Below are 18,452 nucleotides of genomic sequence, written 5' to 3' on the forward strand. Positions count from 1 at the left end.
GAATGAGGGGGGGGGGATTTGATAGCTGCTTTCAACTACCTGAAAGGGGGTTCCAAGGAGGATGGATCTAGTCTGTTCTCAGTGGTAGCAGATGACAGAATGAGGATTAATGGTCTCACGTTGCACTGGGGGAGGCTTAGGTTGGATAGTAGGAAAAACTTTTTCACTAGGAGGGTGGTGAAGCACTGGAATGGGTTACGTAGGTGAGGTGGTGGAATCTCCTTCCTTAGAGGTTTTTAAGGTCATGCTTGACAAAGCCCTGGCTGGGATGATTTAGTTGGGGATTGGTCCTGCTTTGAGCAGGGGGTTGGACTAGATGACCTCCTGAGGTCCCTTCCAACCCTGATATTCTATGATTCAGGTACACTCACACATGTATGCCCGTGACAAGGTACCCGCTCAGTCAGTACACCGGGATCTTGTCCCCTAGGCTGAACAAAGATGTCCCTCCTACATTGATACAAACAAGTTACATATGACACTCCAGATGTTGTTAGTTACCACCCTAATCCATGTGCCTCTTAGTTCAAGCAAAACATCCTTATCCATTGTCCTATCATCCCACTCTTATCTTACAAGGGGTCTTTGTGTTCCTGCACCATCTCTTAACGATGTGTTTACATAGTTACTTGAGAACTCTGGGTATGTGTTCCTGTACCATCTTCTCAGGTCAGAAATGCGCTTACTTGGGTAGCCAATACCTAGTGTATTATTTTTGCCAAGGCCAGGCCTACTCGGGTTCACAGCCTTTGGTTCACACTTAATTATGCCTAGGGCTCCAGCAAGGTCTACAGATAGCACGAAACTGGGCGCAAGCACTCCCAGACTTCACCAAATAGCAGGCAGGCCACATAAAAACTGCTAGTAGATTGGAAGATAGAATCATAGGACTAGAAGGGACCTCGAGAGTACATCATCTAGTCTAGTCCCTTTCACTGACGCAGGACTAAGTATTATCTAGACCATCCCTGACAGGTGTTCGTCACTGGAGATTTTAAAGAGCAGGTTATACAGAGATTCCACAACTTCCCTAGGCAATTTATTCCAGTGCTTAACCACCCTGACAGCTAGGAAGTTTTTCCTAATGTCCAACCTAAACTGCCCTTGCTGCAATTTAAGTCCATTGTTTCTTGTCCTATCCTCAGAGACTAAAGAGAACAATTTTTCTCCCTCCTCCTTGTAACAACCTGTACTTGAAAACTGTTACTATGTCCCCTCTCAGCCTTCTCTTTTCCAGACTGAACAAACCCATTTTTCCCCCCAATCTTCCCTCATAGGTCATGTTTTCTAGATATTTAATCATTTTTGTTGCTCTTCTCTGGACTTTCTCCAATTTGTCCACATCTTTCCTGAAATGTGGTGCCCAGAACTGGGCACAATACTCCAGTTGAGGCCTAGTCAGCGCAGAGTAGAGCGGAAGAATTACTTCTTGCGTCTTGCTGCCTTGGTCTGCAGGCGTCGCCCCCTGCAGCTCCCACTGGCTGCAGTTCTTGGCCAATGGGCTGGGAGCTGTGGAGCCAGCGCTCAGGGTTGGGGGACGGCGGCAACGTGCCTGCAGAGCCGGCTGGCCACACCTCCACCAGCAACAGCAGGGATGGGGAGGTGCTTATGGGGAGCCACCGGAGGTGAGCGTCCCCCGATCCAGCACCCCGAGCCCCTCCCGTGCCCCAAACACCTCCCCAAGCCCGCTCCTGGACCCAAACTCCCTCCCAGAGCGTGCCTGACAGCCCCTCCTATGTCTCAGCCCCCTACTGGCCCCACACCAACCGCACTATAAACTGGACTTTCAGTGCAGATCAGCAATGCTGGTTTACAGAGCTTGCCGGTTGGTGTAGTACTAGATAAAAGAGTTTTTACTGTACTTTGCATTTGTCCTTATTGAATTTCATCCTATTTTCTTCAGTTTGTCCAGATCATTTTGAACGATAATCCTATCCTCCAAAGCAACCCCTCCCAGATTGGTACTGTCCACAAACTTCGTAAGTGTACTTCCTATGCTTGGGCTTTTTCTTTGAGGCCCCCCAAAAATGCTATAAAAACTCCACAGCCCGCCTGTGCCACAACAACTGGTTTTCTGCACATAAAAGCCAGGGCTGGTGTTAGGGGGTAGCAAGCAGGGCAATTGCCCACGGCCCCATGCCACAGGGGGCACCATGAAGCTAAGTTGCTCAGGCTTTTGCTTCAGCCCCAGGTGGCAGGGGCTCAGGGCCCTGGGCTTCAGCCCCATGCAGAAGGACTTTGGCTTTCTGCCCGGGGCCCCAGCAAGTCTAACAGTGGTCCTGCTTGGCGGACCCCCTGAAGCCTGCTCGCGACCCCCTAAGGGGCCCCGGACCCTGGTTGAGAACCGCTGCTCTATGCCATTATCTAAATCATTGAAGAAGATATCGAACAGAACCAAACCCAGAACTGGTTGACTGTGAACCACGGATAACTACTCTCTGGGAACGGTTTTCCAACCAGTTATGCACCCACCTTATAGTAGCTCCCTCTAGGTTGCATTTCCCTAGTTTGTTTGTTTATTTGTTTATTATCCCTAGTTTGGATATCAGATACTGTTCCACACATATCGATGGGACTTCTATTGAGGTAGGGGGGAAGGAATAGCTCTTCCAGCTTCCTCATTGAAATCAATGCCATTTATGGACACTTTATAGATCAAACACATTAAAACCACGGATGCCTCTATATCAACCCTCAGACTTGAAACTGGGAAAACATACAGCAAACCATGGTCTTTTGGAAATGAACCACAAACATTCAGAAAGACAGACCTTTCTAAAGGACATATTACCATTCTCTATGCAGCTCTCAATAGTAGTAAAGGAACTATATTATTTATGCAGTCCTATAGTGTACATGACATTTTATAGACATAAAAAAAAAAAAAGGTCTCTCCCCCAAAAGAGTTTATAATCTAATTTACTGTCTTGACAGTATTATGATGATTTATCATTTGTATTACCATAGGGCCTAGAAGCCCTAGTCATTTACAAGGACTTCATTCTGCTAGGCACTGTACAAATAGGTGGGGAGTTTACAGTCTAGGTACTTGTATGGTCCCCATACAGCACACAGGTGCCTGTTTCTGCAGATAACTCAGCAAATAAAGACAGCTTCAACTTAGGGAGTGGATGTGTCATGTGACAGAACTAGGTAAAGAAGAGAAGAGCTTTCTTAGGGTTTACCAGAATTTCGAGGTGCCAAAAGTGATGATTTCTCGACAGACATCCTGCAAACTGTGCACACCGCTAGGGAGAGAATTCTAAACTAAATCAATCATGTTGTTAATTACTAATGAATTTATATCAGGCTCTACCCTCTGCTGAAAAGGATGTTGGCAAGCAGGTTACCAAGCCCATCTTCTGCAACAGATCCGAACATTGTGGTCACATATATATATATAAATCCCTCAGCTGTGATGATAAACTATCTGCTCTCCAAAACCTGCCAAGTCACCAGCAACAAGGAAATGCATCACCAAACTATGGCTCAAAGGAGAAAACCCTTCCACGAAGATGTGGTTAATGTAAGCCTTGAAAAATTCTATTTGCTCAGTTGCCTAAAGACAGTAAATCCTTTCCCCAACAGGTAAGTAAAAATATCGTTAGTCTTCTCAACGCGTTCAGTCACCGTGGCGCTTCTGTAGACCTAGTGATCCAAAACACTCGTACTGGGGGATTGGAGGGGCCATGAGCACTATTCTAGTCTACAGGTGGTAACACAGGCTGAAAATGCATTACATTACAATCTCACAATTCAGCTCCCACCCCCCAGTGTTCCCTGGATGAAACACTGCTTCAACCATACTGAATCAGTAGCACTTAACAACTTACTAGAGCAAAACAATTATGCATCAAATACCCATGTGCCTAGATGTGGGGTTCTATATACATGTTCAACTTGTAGACTGGTCAGTAAACAACAGTGCATATACTTGCATAGGACAATGCTACAAGTAACTTGCTCTTAATTTCATACAACAAATTAACACCGGAAAGCTGTATAATATGCAATATATTTAATTATCTCTGAAGAATCATTCTCTGTAACACTCTCTCTCTTATACAACAGGCAAAAACCCCAACCAAACACACACAACCAAAGCAAAGCTCTGATAGATTTATGAGCTAAGAACAAACATCATAGCATGGATGCAGCGGCAGGGTCCAGAGATGAGGACAAATATTACCAGAGGAATGGAAATCCTCAGTGCCACCACAATAGCCACTTCAATTTGAAACAGAAGACTTCTCATGACAACTTTCTCAGGCACTCTTCAGACTAATCAGGGATACATATTCTCCTCTTGATACGCACATATAATTACCAGTGACATTATTACACCTTTTCCAAACCTTTGTTTGAAAGACACATGAGCGTGTGGTAATGCAGAGGATGAAGTTAGAAGATCAGAGTTCATTTCCCAGATCAGTCAGTGACTTCTAGAGTAATAGTTTTTTAATTCCAGAAAGGACCAGTGTGATCATCTAGGTATGATTTCCTGCATAACACAGACCATAGAATTTCACCCAGTGATTTCAGCCAGCCCAACAATTTGTGGCTGAACTAAAATATACCTTTCACAGAAACACCGAGTCCTAAATTAAAGATGCCAAGTGATGGAGTTGACCACATCCCCTGATATTCTGTGTCAATATTTAATTCCCTCATTGTTAAATATGTGTATCTCACTTCAGCTTCTAGGTGCTGGTCTCCGTATGCCTTTGCCTGACAGATTAAAGAGCCCTTTGGAGTCAGATCTCCTTCTTCTGGGTAGGTAATGGGTAGACAATGATGAAACTGTCTCTTACTCATCTCTTAGATATGATAAACAGATTGAGCTGCTCAAGTGTCTCATTGTAACAAATGTTTTCCAGACCATGAACCCATCCAATTTCTCAATATCCTTTTAAAAACGTGCATACCAGAACTGGACACGGTATTCCAGCAATATTTTGTCTAATATCGTACAGAGAGGTAAAAAATATTGTGCAACCTTCATTAATTACTTAAACTGTCTGTCTCCGTTTCCCCATCTGTAAAATGGGGAACATTCACAGTACAGCATATCAGTGCTAAGACGTTGAATTCATTAATGTTTGAAAAAGCAATTGAAGACCCTTGGATGGGAGGTAGTGCAAAGTAATTAATTAATTATTATTAATTATTATTATTATGTGTCCATGAGCAGAAGGGAGTAAATTCTCATTTATAAAGTGCAATACATGTTGTTTTGTACAGGAAAAAATGTTTCTGGTTCTGAGCAGCCCAGGAAGGGTTCCCAATAGTCTGATGTACTTACATGATACAGAGCCAGGACTGTTGATATTGAACCCCTGTGACGGTTGCTGTGACCCCCTGAATTGTATCGGATAGGAGGTGAACTAGAAAAAAAAAAAAAAAAAAAAAGACACACTTAGAAATGTACTGGAAATTGTTACTCATCAAAGCAGACTCGTGCAGAGTTCTGATGGAAAACACTGTCAAAGCACTGGCATGAATACTGCACTTTTATTCGCTTATCTGCTGATTGGATTGATGCACATGAAAAAAGGACAAAAGATAGAAACACTCAACCTGATGTTTTCAAATACTGTCCTTAAAAGACATTTTACAGCCTGGAGTGGCAGTGGTCTTCTCTTCGTAATGAAGCTGACAGCGTCAGGCTAGAAGACCTCTCTTATAGAAAGAAAATAAGGTTAAGTGGACTCCAAGTATCAGAAGAGGAAATCTTATCCTTTGGTCGGACTATTTTATTCCCATTGCTTGTTCTGTGGAACAATTTATAAAACTTTATGCTCATTTGCCATTGAAAAGAGGCAGAAAAATCTGTATTACATATAGCTATACATATATGAACAAATGAAAGCTTAGCATGGAATAACCAAAGCAGGAACCTACAGGAACCTATGTGCTACTCAGGAGTCTTGTCAAATTTGTTAATTAAATTACTTAAAGGTGGGACCACTGTATTTTAAGTAACACACATTTGTATATTCATGTAAATATTTTACTCTCAATGAAGAGATTCTAAAATGCACAAGGATGCTTGCAATCAATGCATCTTCGTTCTGCTAGTGTTTCATGGGTAATGGCACCGGCACCCAGCCCTCCAGATCGTGTACTGTTACATGGTTGAGTACGATTTGATCACGGCTCCAGCATCTTATGCCGAAGGCCAGCTAGTGTTGCTCCTACGGCATCACACCGAATTTCTGGAGAAGAGGAACTGCCTCCTGTCACTTTCATTTGATTGTCAAGTATCAGAGGGGTAGCCGTATTAGTCTGTATCCACAAAAACAACGAGGAGTCCGGTAACACCTTAAAGGCTAACAGATTTATTTGGGAATAAGCTTTCGTGGGTAAAAAAACCCATTTCTTCAGATGCATGGAGCGAAAATTACAGATGCAGGCATAAACATACTGACACATGAAGAGAAGCGAGTTACCTTACAAGTGTAGAATCAGTGTTGACAGGGCCAATTCAATGAGGGTGGATGTGGTCCACTCAATAATTGATGAGGCAGTGTCAATACCAAGAGAGGGAAAATTGCTTTTGTAGTGAGCCAGCCACTCCCAGTCCCTATTCAAGCCCAAATTAATGATGTTAAATTTGCAAATGAAGAGAAACTGCAGAGCTACATATGCTCCAGACTCCTCGTTGTTTTCATTTGACTAAGAAACAATGTTAAATGGCTCCAAGGGAAGTTCTATCCAGGTCTCCTCAACTGGTTAGATATTTGCAACCACGCAGAATTTCAGCGGAGCCATGGAGGAATTCACAAGCATGTGTCAAGTTGGGTGATTTAAGGTTTAGAGAGATTCCCATGGCAAAGCGGAGTATTTCTGGGAGCAAGCGGTACCAGCCCCGAAGGGACTCTAACAAACACCACAAACAAACAAGCTCAATTACAGAAAGAGAAATATTCGAGACCAAAGGGTAATGAAATACAAAGAGCACTTCAGTGCTGATGATGACCCATCCCTTCAGACTGAACCAAGATGACTTAACTTAGACACAAAGTCAATATTCCAGTTTAAGTATAAAACGTATCTTAACAATTCAGACAGACACAACATGGGATAACTCAGCTACCACATTAATAAATGACTCAGATATAAATGTTGCCAACGGCATGACACACAACATAGGAGCGTGTGGTCACGGGGAACGAGCAGTGAATATCAAGACTCATAAGCAATAATGAAAATGATACAAAGCAATTTAGATGTTGTTCATAAGAGTCAAAACATGCAGCTCAGATAGAAACTCCACAGCTACAATAAATGAAGAGGTAGTTACCATTCCCTTCTCTGGGGGCTCCTGAATCGGTGAATAAAGTGCTCATTATTTTGTCAAAGTTGCAGCTTGGCTCCGTGTTATCAGAATCTTCAGCGAAGTGTTTCAGCATTTCTCGAAGGACATCATCCAAGGAGGTTGCTGTCTCATCCAGTATGATGATAGCTCTGGCCAGGAACCCATCCAGGTCACGGTGGGCTCTGACTTCTTCCTCAAAATTCTTTAATTTCAGGTACTGTGTGAGGGAAAGGTTCTCTCATTAGATGTTTCATACTCACGCTGTACGTACCAATGACCTACTAGAGCACCCTGACCGCCTGTATAGTTAGCCACACATATGCAGTTTGTTCGGGCTGTAAAACTGACACAGATCTGAAGATTTTGTGCCACACATCCCACGGGACAGTAGGAGTTCCACAGAATCCCACTCACAAGACAGGAAAGTCATAGAGACGGAGACTGAGAACACAGCCAGGCTTGACCACAGCCGAGCAGCAGCACTGTGATAACTCCGTAAGTTACTTTTTGTTAGTTAAATAATTCAGTTATCATTGAACTAAGGACCTGCAGTTCCAGCTCACGTCAGTGGAAATTGCGGGTGCTTGTTAAAAGAAAAAAATAATCAGACCACAGTATGTACACAATCAAATAGATACTGCAATACATTTACAATTCTACTGGTGCTTCAGGCAAAGTTCTGGCAAAAGGACATATATAAAAATACAAATTTTAAATACTAGTGCTAAATGAATGGTTAAGGTTCCTAAGTCCCATTTTCAAAGAGTGATTTAGGCCTATAGGAGTCTAAATCTGATCGTAAATCAATCAGATTTAGGCTCCTAAGTCACCTTTGAAAAAGTGACTTGAGCACTTTCAAAAATGTTACCCTATATCCTTATTGTTGGGGGTCCACATTTGTCTCATACATGACAAATGCAACCTCTTTTCCTTTTCCATGTATAGCTTAATCAACGTGTAAGTAACATTTTACTAATGACTTTAATTATCAAGTTGTCAGTACAAGCAACACATCCATTGCAATGAACACTGTTTTACTTTGCATCAATCAATTTCTTACATAGAATAATTTAGACAGAGAATGTGTAAGTCACAATGGGATGCTTTATGCTGGAATCTTCCTAATGAAAACTGAAAAAGCCTCATAACAAGACAGTGGTTATAAGAGGAAGAAAAAATAATTCTTTATACTCCTGAAGTGCAATTACAACATTGCAAAAACCAAGTTGTCTTCATTGTAAGAGGGAAACAAAGAGTCTTTGAATGTGTTGTGTTTACAGGAATGAAAGAACATAATTAAAATTGCTTTCCCCCTTCACAAGTGATATCCATGGCTCCACAGCCAACAACAATAAATATGGATTATCAACCAGGCCCAAAAGGAGTTTTATCTGTTGGGCTACTGCTGCTTTGGTGATTACATCTGCTCACAAATGCTGCAAGAAAGTTTCAAAAACGTGTTCCAAAAATTTACTCTCAGGAGCATTATTTCCTAGTTTTCCCATTGTCGAGGTTGCTTCAGGCAATTCACTCAATTGATTGGGGTTCTCATAAGCAGGTTCAAATCCTGCCAACAATATGTTTGGCTTCTTTGATTCTCATGCTTACAGTACATAAGATGATCACCAGCTGGAGGCAAGAAGTATTTCCTCTCTGTAGATGGTAGAGGACTACACGAATAGCTGTATTATAGGAATTTATGTACTCTTCTCATGTATCTGCCATGAGCCACTGTCCAAGACTGGATACTAAAATATGCCTCAATAGAGAAAAAAGCAAAGGCATTGGTCCATTCCAGAGAACGGGCTGAATTGAAAACACTTCAATAGCAAGATGACAAGTATCCAGTCTAAAGCTGTAACTTATTCAACTGGAAAGCAAGCATTAAGAATTTAATTCTTCTTTAAAAATCACTGCAATATACTCGCAGATTTGAATGACAGACAACAGCTAGTAGTGATCAATGCTCCGCATGCAACTTGGACCAGAGAGAGATTTAAAAAAAAAAAAAAAATTTGGAAAAAAAGATCAGTTCTTTCTTGACATACCTGCTGAGAAGACACATTCAGCGTTCTGATTTTCCCTGCCAGTAGCTGATGGCAGAACACCTACAAGAGCATAAGGAAATGCTGCTCTGCTGTAGCTATCTGTGATGCCATCACCTGTCCCAGGGGAGATCGGAATCTGCCTGTGCATTCTAGCAGGTACAAGGCTTTGGAATTCACCTCAGTGAAAAGTGGCCAGTCTTTAAATGACTCACCAAGAGTCACGGCAGGGGCGCCACATGCCCCCAGTCAAAAAGGTCACAACATATCACATTTCCTCTTCTTTATGCCCTTTTGTGGGTCTCCCAACCCCCCTCTCCCATTGCACTGCTACCCCTCCATCCACTGCCTTCGGGCGTTCTCTTGTCTTTGGGCTATACAAAGAGAAGGAGGGTTCCAGCCGCAGAGAAGGAGACTTTAGTAGAGGACAGTGGCACTCGCATCACCTCTGTCAAAAAAAGAAATTAAGCCAACTCTGCCTGCTCCCGATTGGTGGGTAAGGAGGCACACATTCAGCCAGCATGGCAGGTGGCTGGCCGGGGAAGGGTGCCCTGAAGGACAGCAGTGTCTTTCAGAAAACAAGACGGTGACAGCTCTGAATGCGTTCTACCTGGGGACTTTGGGGCTGCAGAGAAGGGTTAGTGTGGGAGAATGGCAGAAAAGCAACTCCTCACCCCTACCCAAATAACGTGGTGGCCCGTGACTTGCAAGATGCTTTGAGTGCGGACTACTCCGGCATTCACAGTGAAGGAAGCAAATACCGAACAAAAGTGAGAATGCAGTTAAAAAAAAAAAAAGGGTAGGGGGGAGAGAAATACATTCACTCTCTCTAGGTCAGTAGTTCTCAGCCCATGTGACATCCTCAGGGCCACACATGTAGTCTATATATTGTGTGGATGCACCCTCTGCCCCCTTAAAACATGGAGAACTGCATGTGCAGCCCTCAATGATAAATAGGTTGAGAACCATTGGTCTAGGTGCCTCTATGTCTCTTACACCGTCCCATCTGAGCACATCATCACAAGGCCTCTGAACCAGTCCTCCTCTGGGGTCAAGCAAATTGGCTACAGAATCCTTAGCTAATTCTGGCCAAAGTAGATATGACAGATTGAATAATAAATAATGGTAATTATGCCCTAAAATCCTTTAAGTGCTACCTGTATACAAATAAGTGAGCTATATCTTTCAATTCAAAAAGCAAACTGCTACATATTCACTGCTGCCTTCCTTTTATTTCTTCTTTCTAAAAAGAAACTCTCTTTTGTGGTTATAGTTTGTGTTTTAAGAGACTATTTGTTTTATTCTGTTTACCACCCAAAACATTTTTGGGTTTTTGTGTGGAGAGGGGAAATCTTAAACCATTTAAACCAATTTCCAAACATGGGTGCCTGAAGTTAGGCATCTAAATACCCATTTTAGGTATGTAAATGCTAAATTAGAGTGCCTAAACATGGATATGGTTTCAAGCACCTAAATCAGCATTTAAGTGCCTAAAACAGGCACTTAAGTGTCTAAATACAGCTTTCTGCACATAAAGAACACAAACTTCAAAATCTGGCCCAAAATTAATAGGTTTAATAATTATATTCACGTAACCTATTGGGTTTTGAAGGGCTAGCGAGTCTTACTTCAGAGCTCGTGGGCAGGTGGGAAATTGGGGAATGAGTCAAGAAGATTTAAAGGAACACCACAAATTTAGACCGTCTCTCTCTCTCTCAGTTTCCAGATCCCACCGGATTGCCAAGATTCTAGATTGTAAGTGATATTGGGTAAGTTTCCATTTCCCTTGCAACACGCTTTCTGGTTGATTTACCTATTTATTAAAATTGTTTGCAGTAATGCGGTTTCTATATGAATTTTTTCATTTCTCTGTTGGCACTAATGTGTTATGGCCTCATAACTAAGTGCAAAATAAACATTATTCGACAATAATCCTCTTTGGCTACACTGCTTCAAGGGAGTTCACTCCCGCTGAACCTCCTGAAGGCAGATCTGATTAGCTGGGATAAACAGGAAACTGAATCACACAGTTACAATGTCTATTGGGTGCTTTTGTTTTTAAGTCTGAGGCAAGCTAAGGAGACTGTACTGCTGTGTGTAGGCGTGGACCACCTTTCAGGCAGTTTCATGAGAGCAAGCGATGAATTAATATGGCCCAATAAGAAGGATATTAAATGTTGATGGCAAAAGAAATTGTGTTTGGAAAAGGAGGACAGTACATGACTTTTTGGAGGTAAATAGAAACAAAGGTATTCTGAGAGAGCAAGGCATTTAAATGTCTTCTGATTAGGCCAGAAAGAAGAAATGATCAACCTTACTTTTTCTATTAACGTGTTATGATTTACAGGAGCGAGTTAAAAAGGATTAACCAGGTAAACAGAACTGCTACTTACCTTTCTAGATGTATGTAATAAAACACAGCCAGCACTTTCACTTTCTACTGGAAAAGAATTTGAGAAAAACATTACAATCATAGGTATCTGACAAGCAACAGGCATCAAATGAAAGCTTTGCAAATATGCTACAATATAATGTAAGGTGAAAGTTTATCATTCTGCTGACAAATGAAGCTTTTTGGTCTGACATTGGCAACATTTAATAACCTTTGCAGACAAATTTGTGACTGCAGCAACAAAAGAGCTATTCAGTGTGCAGAAATTTTCTTTACTATTGAAATCAACAAAAAAAATGGAAATAAGTCAGCAAAATGCTTCAAGGTTCTGCAAAAATATGATTTTTTCCATTAGTGACAAGATTATTTTCACCTAATCCCCAATCCAGTAAGTAAAATATGTAACTGTATCCCATGCATCTGTCTCTCATTCAGGGTTACTGACAAAATATTTCAAAGGATCAAGAATATTTCCTCATTTAGAATCCAACCATGCATTCACAGTAATTAATGCAAAAAACTCCCACTTTGGGAGCAGTTCTGACAGACTAAGTGACATGATGACTTGGAGACAGGATGGGAAAACACCACCACCACCAACTTGTAAAGGATCGAACTTTATGGCATTACCTTGACAAGACCAAGCACTGCAAACTATTTTTGGAGTTTTTGTAGACTTATTTTGTGTGTAATATTACACGCATTAGATACCAAAGTGATAGGAAACTTATGAACATCTAAAAAGGCACTGAGAAAGTTATTTTAATGAGATTCTGTATTCTAAATTCCTACCTCTGTTTGCTAGCCACACAATATATATTAAAGCGATTTTTAATTTGTTACCTAAATTATGGAGAACTGAAAAGCAAAGCATAGGAAATTCCTACTCTCAATCCTCTCCAAACAGCAAAATAAATTAATAATCAATCAAGAAAATTTTGCATATCTATAGCTCTTGGCATGAAGTAGGAAATACTCTAGGCCTCCATACATTTGTACTGTAGTATTAAAAATAAATAAAAAAAAGTATTTACTTCTTGTGTACCAAGTAATAAGTAATTTCCCTTGTATGTTAACCAAAGACAGTTGAATGGCCAGTGGAAAAAATGTCTGCCCTATATTTCAGAGGTCTGAATTCATATCTATCGGGATTGCACTTCTGTTAAAAATTCCTCCTTTCTTCTTCACAGTACCAAAAGCACCACTGTATTTTCAGTACTTTATTGTTTTAGGACACAAAATACAGTGAAAATGCAGAAACAACTCTTCCACACTGCCACAGAGTTCAATGGAAATACGGAACACGTCTTTGTTGAAGTAGCAAAAGTGCAAGAGAACTTCTATATGTGGAGCCGTGACTGCGTAGACTGCAATCAGGGCCATTAAAAGCTAGTAATCTTTTCTAAATTGGCTGTTTTTAAAACCACATCTTTAAATGGCTGAACTGCTTCTATTATCTTATTTTTATATGCAAAATATTTTTGATCCACTCCCCCCTCTCATTTACCAGCCACGTCCTCAACTGGTGCTCTGCTTAACTCCATGATCTTCAGTGGAAATAAACCTGATTGACACGAGCAGTGGGGTCCATCAGACATACAGGCTATGTCTTCACTGTAGAGTTAACTTGAGTTATCCACACGCTAGAGAGAGCTGCCACTCTGTGGAACACTGGAGCTACAGAAAGCGAATGGCTCGGTGCACAGAATGGTTTTATTAGCAGCTGACAAGTTGTGCACAATTGAGCTTTAGCCTATATTCCCCTCAAGTTAAAAGCACTCCCACACTTGAGTTAAGGTTTAGTGTGTGTGGATGGACCTCGAGTTGGGGCAACACGTGAGTTTACAACTCAAGTTAACTCTACAGGGAAGACAAGCCCGCACATGCACCCCTTTAAGCACAGTGAAATATTATAAGGCAGTTCAGATGTCATAACTACTATTTACCATAGAAACTCTCGGAGTGCAGAGGCTACACCCATTTCTTTCATCAATCAACTAGTTATTAAAGTGGAATTAACTTTGAAGTGTTATAGATTATGCAAGTCCCCATATGAAAGTTATGATTGTTAAAATGTCTTTGCCAGGAATATTTGATTTATAAGTCATCTTTACTTAAAAATGATATGTAGTATAAAAAGGTAAGCTATCCAGTGACCAGAAAAAATGAGCAGTTTCCGTAGGCTTTTATATTCGCTCTTCATTATTCCCAAATGCTTTCCCTTTACAATACCCTCCACTGACAGTCTAATTACACAGGTAGAAGTGTGCTAGAGAGACCTGGAATCAGTAAAAACAGAGAGGAATGCAAAAGCTGAAAGCATGCAATTGGCGGCTCCGGTTAAAAAAAACAAAACAAAACAAAACAAAAAAAAACACCCAAAGAAATGAAGTGAGACTCAAAATAAAATATATCTATCGGTGTTTGATTATCTGCAGTCTGTCCTTTGCTCCATCCTTAAGGATGTGCATGAATCTAATATAATTGAAGTTACCCTTTGTCACTTCATGACCCTCTGTTCAGCTCATCTACTAACTCAGCAGTAAACCAGTCCAATTACCATCAGCAATTCTCTCAAGTAATCTTCTTGAATGAACTCTTTTGCTTCATCATCAAAAGCATCTCTGATTACATCTTCTGGACCAGGGCCATTTAAACTTCTCATCAAATATCCTAAGGAATGTATGGAAGTTTTATAAGGCCTGGAGCCTCATTCATCACAGTATCCAAGCACACAGCTTGGATTCTTTCCCAGGAAAGGAAGCATATCATGCAAGTCTTCCTTGTTAATAACACTGTCCTGAGCGAGCGGAATTCTTGACTCTGATACTGAATGAACATAGCTAACACACTGGGGCACATGTGTTGCAGGAGCTTCTTAGTGGCCTTTGTCTTTGTGTGTTTTCTTGGATTACTGGCTCTTGGTGCTTAGATACCCCAGTGATGGATATCTCGGTAAACAGACTGAGCAGACACAGCATAGAATTAGAGCTAGACAGAACGCATCAAACACAGAACTAATCTGAACAGCTGGAGGCAGTTACATAAAATAATTTCATACAAAAAACAGGAGGATGGGGGGGAAAATAGAATTTTAGAAAATATTTAAGAATAAAAAAAATATACCACGGTCATTTTGTATTTTCATTTCTATTTTTTATGCTCCTCCTTGCTGAAAATAAAATTTTAAAAATCCCGAACAAGAATGTGGTTTGAAAATCTGTTAGAAAAATCTAATAAATATAGTACTTTCATTACCTCTACCTATCTCTGCATGTAGCAAACAGAAACTAATAATGGTACAAGGATTCCAACTTTGCATTTGTTAAACTATACTCCAGTTTGTCCGGAGATTTTTATAAAATTAATTAATACAAATCAGCAAATAAACCCCAGACGTACATCAGAACCTGTGCTTAGGTATCACACATTATGATCTGTATGATATTCAACACGCCTACTGGTTTGCTCAGATTAGCCTTGAGAAGTTCATCGGGAGTTTAAAATACTATTACCGTGACCGTGACAAATTGCACCATGTTGAATTCGCACTTGTGGCTTTGCATATGGGCATTCAGAATTTCTAGCAGAGCACCATCGCTTTTCTCCTTTTGTTATAGTATTATCTAGTACCTAGGACAAAGTCTCTTTCCAACCCTCAGCAGTGGCAAGCAGACTTTAATAGGACAGGTTAGCTTCTGTAGCTTAACAAGAATGGGTCTGATGTGACAAAGATTCATAAATAGTATGCAAAAAGGAGGACTTGTGGCACCTTAGAAACTAACCAATTTATTTGAGCATAAGCTTTCGTGAGCTACAGCATCCGATGAAGTGAGCTGTAGCTCACGAAAGCTTCAGTTCAAATAAATTGGTTAGTCTCTAAGGTACCACAAGTCCTCCTTTTCTTTTTGCGAATACAGACTAACACAGCTGCTACTCTGAAACCTATAAATAGGATGATTTGATGTTTATTGTGACATTTACTCTATGCACCTGAAGGCAAAGTTTTCTCCGCATAACCTGCTAACCTCCCATGATCGGGACAACCTGGAAATGCAAAAGAAAGTTTCCGATTTCGTTTTTAAAAAGGAACTGCTAGAATTTTCCCATGCAAAGGCAGCCTTGAAAACAAACTCATTCAAAATGAATGATAGGTTTGAAAGCTTGTCGCATGCTTGTCACTCGCTTTCTCTAAAGCTATTCATTTACTCAAATTTCCTACCCCCTACTATGCCCCCAGGACTAGCCTTTGGGGTCTGCAAAAATCACAACCACACGTTTTTGGGATGTCTCCACATTAAGGGACAGTGCACAAGTTGTATGTAGACCCACTCTAAGATTTTAAGATCTTTGGGGAAGGAACTGGCTTTTTAGTACAGCAGCCACAGCAAAAGGGTCCAGAACCTGATAGACTCCTCCACGTGCTAGCATAATAAAATAAGTCAACTCCAGCTAATAAAGTTGAGCAAAATAAGAGCAATTTCATTATTTTCTAGTTAAAAGTCTTATTTTCAGTTTTTGAAGCGATAATGTTTGGGCACTTAGACAAAAGCTGCATTCTGCATCAGGGCTGGCGATTTCCCCCCGCCCCGCAAGGACTCAAACAAGTTAAAACACATTTCTAACAGAGGTGGCATGAACCCTGGACTGCAGCACCAACGGCCATCCCACCATTTTGTAGTTTGTAGACAACACTTTTGTGGGGGCACTGTGAGCGGTGACAGGAACTCAACTCACGCCACTGTTCTTGAAAGGGGCACTCAAACAGCTCTTCTGCTTTGCTGTTAGCCATGATTATTCACTCCATGACTTAGCTGAGGGCCTTTCATTTGCAAGCTGGTCGACAGCCAGCATTAGAAATCAGGAAGACAGAGGTTCAGGTTTTCAGTGGTGCACTAACAGCAGCAAATGGACAAGGGATAAAGGCAGTCAGCTTCACAAGAACTTCTCCCTCCCACCCCCAGTGTAACTCTAATTGTGACATTTGGATTGGGCATTGGGGAGAAAAAATGAGTTTGAGGATTTAAACCCCAAATAAAATCAGAGCCCCCTAGTAGGGTTGCCAACTCTGACAAACTATTCCGGGAGCCAGTAATCTCACCATAGAAGGCAATTAGGTTAGTCAGGCATGACTTGCCCTTGGTGAATCCATGTGACTGTTCCTGATCACTTTCCTCTCCTCTAAGTGCTTCATAATTGATTTCTTGAGGACCTGCTCCATGATTTTTCAAGGGACTGAGGTGAGGCTGACTGGCCTATAGTTCCCCGGATCCTCCTTCATCCCTTTTTTAAAGATGGGCACTACATTAGCCTTTTTCCAGTCATCCGGGACCTCCTTTGATCGCCGTGAGTTTTCAAAGATAATGGCCAATGGCTCTGCAACTGCATCCACCAACTCCTTCAGCACTCTCGGATGCAACGCATCCGGCCCCATGGACTTGTGCTCGTCCAGCTTTTCTAAAAAGACCCAAACCACTTCTTTCTCCACAGAGGGCTGTTCACCTCCTCCCCATGTTGTTCTGCCCAGTGCAGTAGTCTGGGAGCTGACCTTGTTCGTGAAGACAGAGGCAAAAAAAAAAAAGCACTGAGTACATTAGCTTTCCAAATGTCGTGTGTACCGTTAGCTAACTGTTGTAAAGCACTTTGGATAGAAGCGCTATATTAAAAAAAACCCTTAAAAAACGTTCTTTTGTTTTAGAAATAAAAGCACACAACTGATATTTTAATATCACTAGTCTAACCTTTCTAATGCGATGGATGTGCCCTCTCTCCCCTGCCACCACAGCCCCCGAGCTGAGGCTGGGAAGTGGGGGGGTCTCTCCCCGGCAGCCGCAGCCCTGGAGCTGGGGAAGCCACCTTTTTTCTCTGGCCTCCGCAGCCCTGCACATCCCAAATTCCCTCCACCCCCTCTTCTCACCCCACTGCCTCCTCCCACCTACCCCCTGTTCCCCCCAAGGCCATCACCTCACCTAGCACATGCATCTTCTCCAGGGTCCAGGCACCTAATTAGTGGAGCCACTCCCGTTCCACTAATTAGGTGGGCCGCCTGGGCGCGCACTTTAGAACTATCCACGGACCCCAGTTTGAGAACCTCTGACATAAGCAATGACCCTGCCCCCAAATAGCTTACAATTTAAGAGCCATAACGAGTGAATGAGAGAAACAAGTGAGCTTGGGGGTGGGGGAAGGTAGCAGGGTAACAAATCTAATGGGATGTGCTTAGTTCTTAGCCAGGTGAACACAGCTCACTGTCTGTCTAGCTGTTAGTTTTGAGGGAAAACTGGACGGTGAGTAAGGTGTTGGCTTGATCAGTTCTGACTGGAAGTTTCTCTCATAGAAGGTGCGGGAGAGGGGAAAAAGCACAAAGGTACTTGTGACTAGAGAAAGACACCACCCCACTCCTGTTATTAACTGAAACGTTCAGACACAAGTCACTATGCAGAGCCGATTCTCTTGAAATAACAGGTTCTGATACTTGCAAGAAAAATCGTCTATTGATCTGGCCCTAACCCTTGTGCTGGAAAATACTCCATTTAAAATGGTAATCGGCTCAAATAGGGCACTAAAGAAACCTCTCACGAATACATCTGGGCTCCCAGCCGCCTCCAAAGCAAATCCACTGTGAAGGAGCTAGAATTAGCACATACCTCTTGTATAAATGCTTGCCTTAGGCACAAAAAGAGGGTGTGTGTGTGGG

At 41.8% G+C, this 18,452-nt stretch overlaps 1 protein-coding gene across 5 annotated transcripts in view; it reads right to left on the minus strand.

Annotated features, from left to right (window-relative positions):
- Nucleotides 1-18,452, minus strand: part of SLC4A11 (solute carrier family 4 member 11) — a 153,214-nt gene that overhangs the window by 76,579 nt on the left and 58,183 nt on the right. For 3 of the 5 annotated variants that reach the window (XM_074951934.1, XM_074951931.1, XM_074951935.1), the window contains exons 4-6: nt 11,757-11,803; nt 7,304-7,535; nt 5,303-5,384 (exon numbers count right to left, since the gene is read on the minus strand). In XM_074951934.1, the coding sequence (XP_074808035.1) occupies nt 5,303-5,384; nt 7,304-7,535; nt 11,757-11,803 (361 nt within the window). The remainder of the gene's footprint in view (nt 1-5,302; nt 5,385-7,303; nt 7,536-11,756; nt 11,804-18,452) is intronic. The other 2 variants (XM_074951936.1, XM_074951932.1) reach the window with 1 other exon arrangement.

The sequence above is a fragment of the Natator depressus genome, chromosome 4, assembly GCF_965152275.1.
Source record: "Natator depressus isolate rNatDep1 chromosome 4, rNatDep2.hap1, whole genome shotgun sequence".
Lineage (NCBI taxonomy): Eukaryota > Metazoa > Chordata > Testudines > Cheloniidae > Natator > Natator depressus.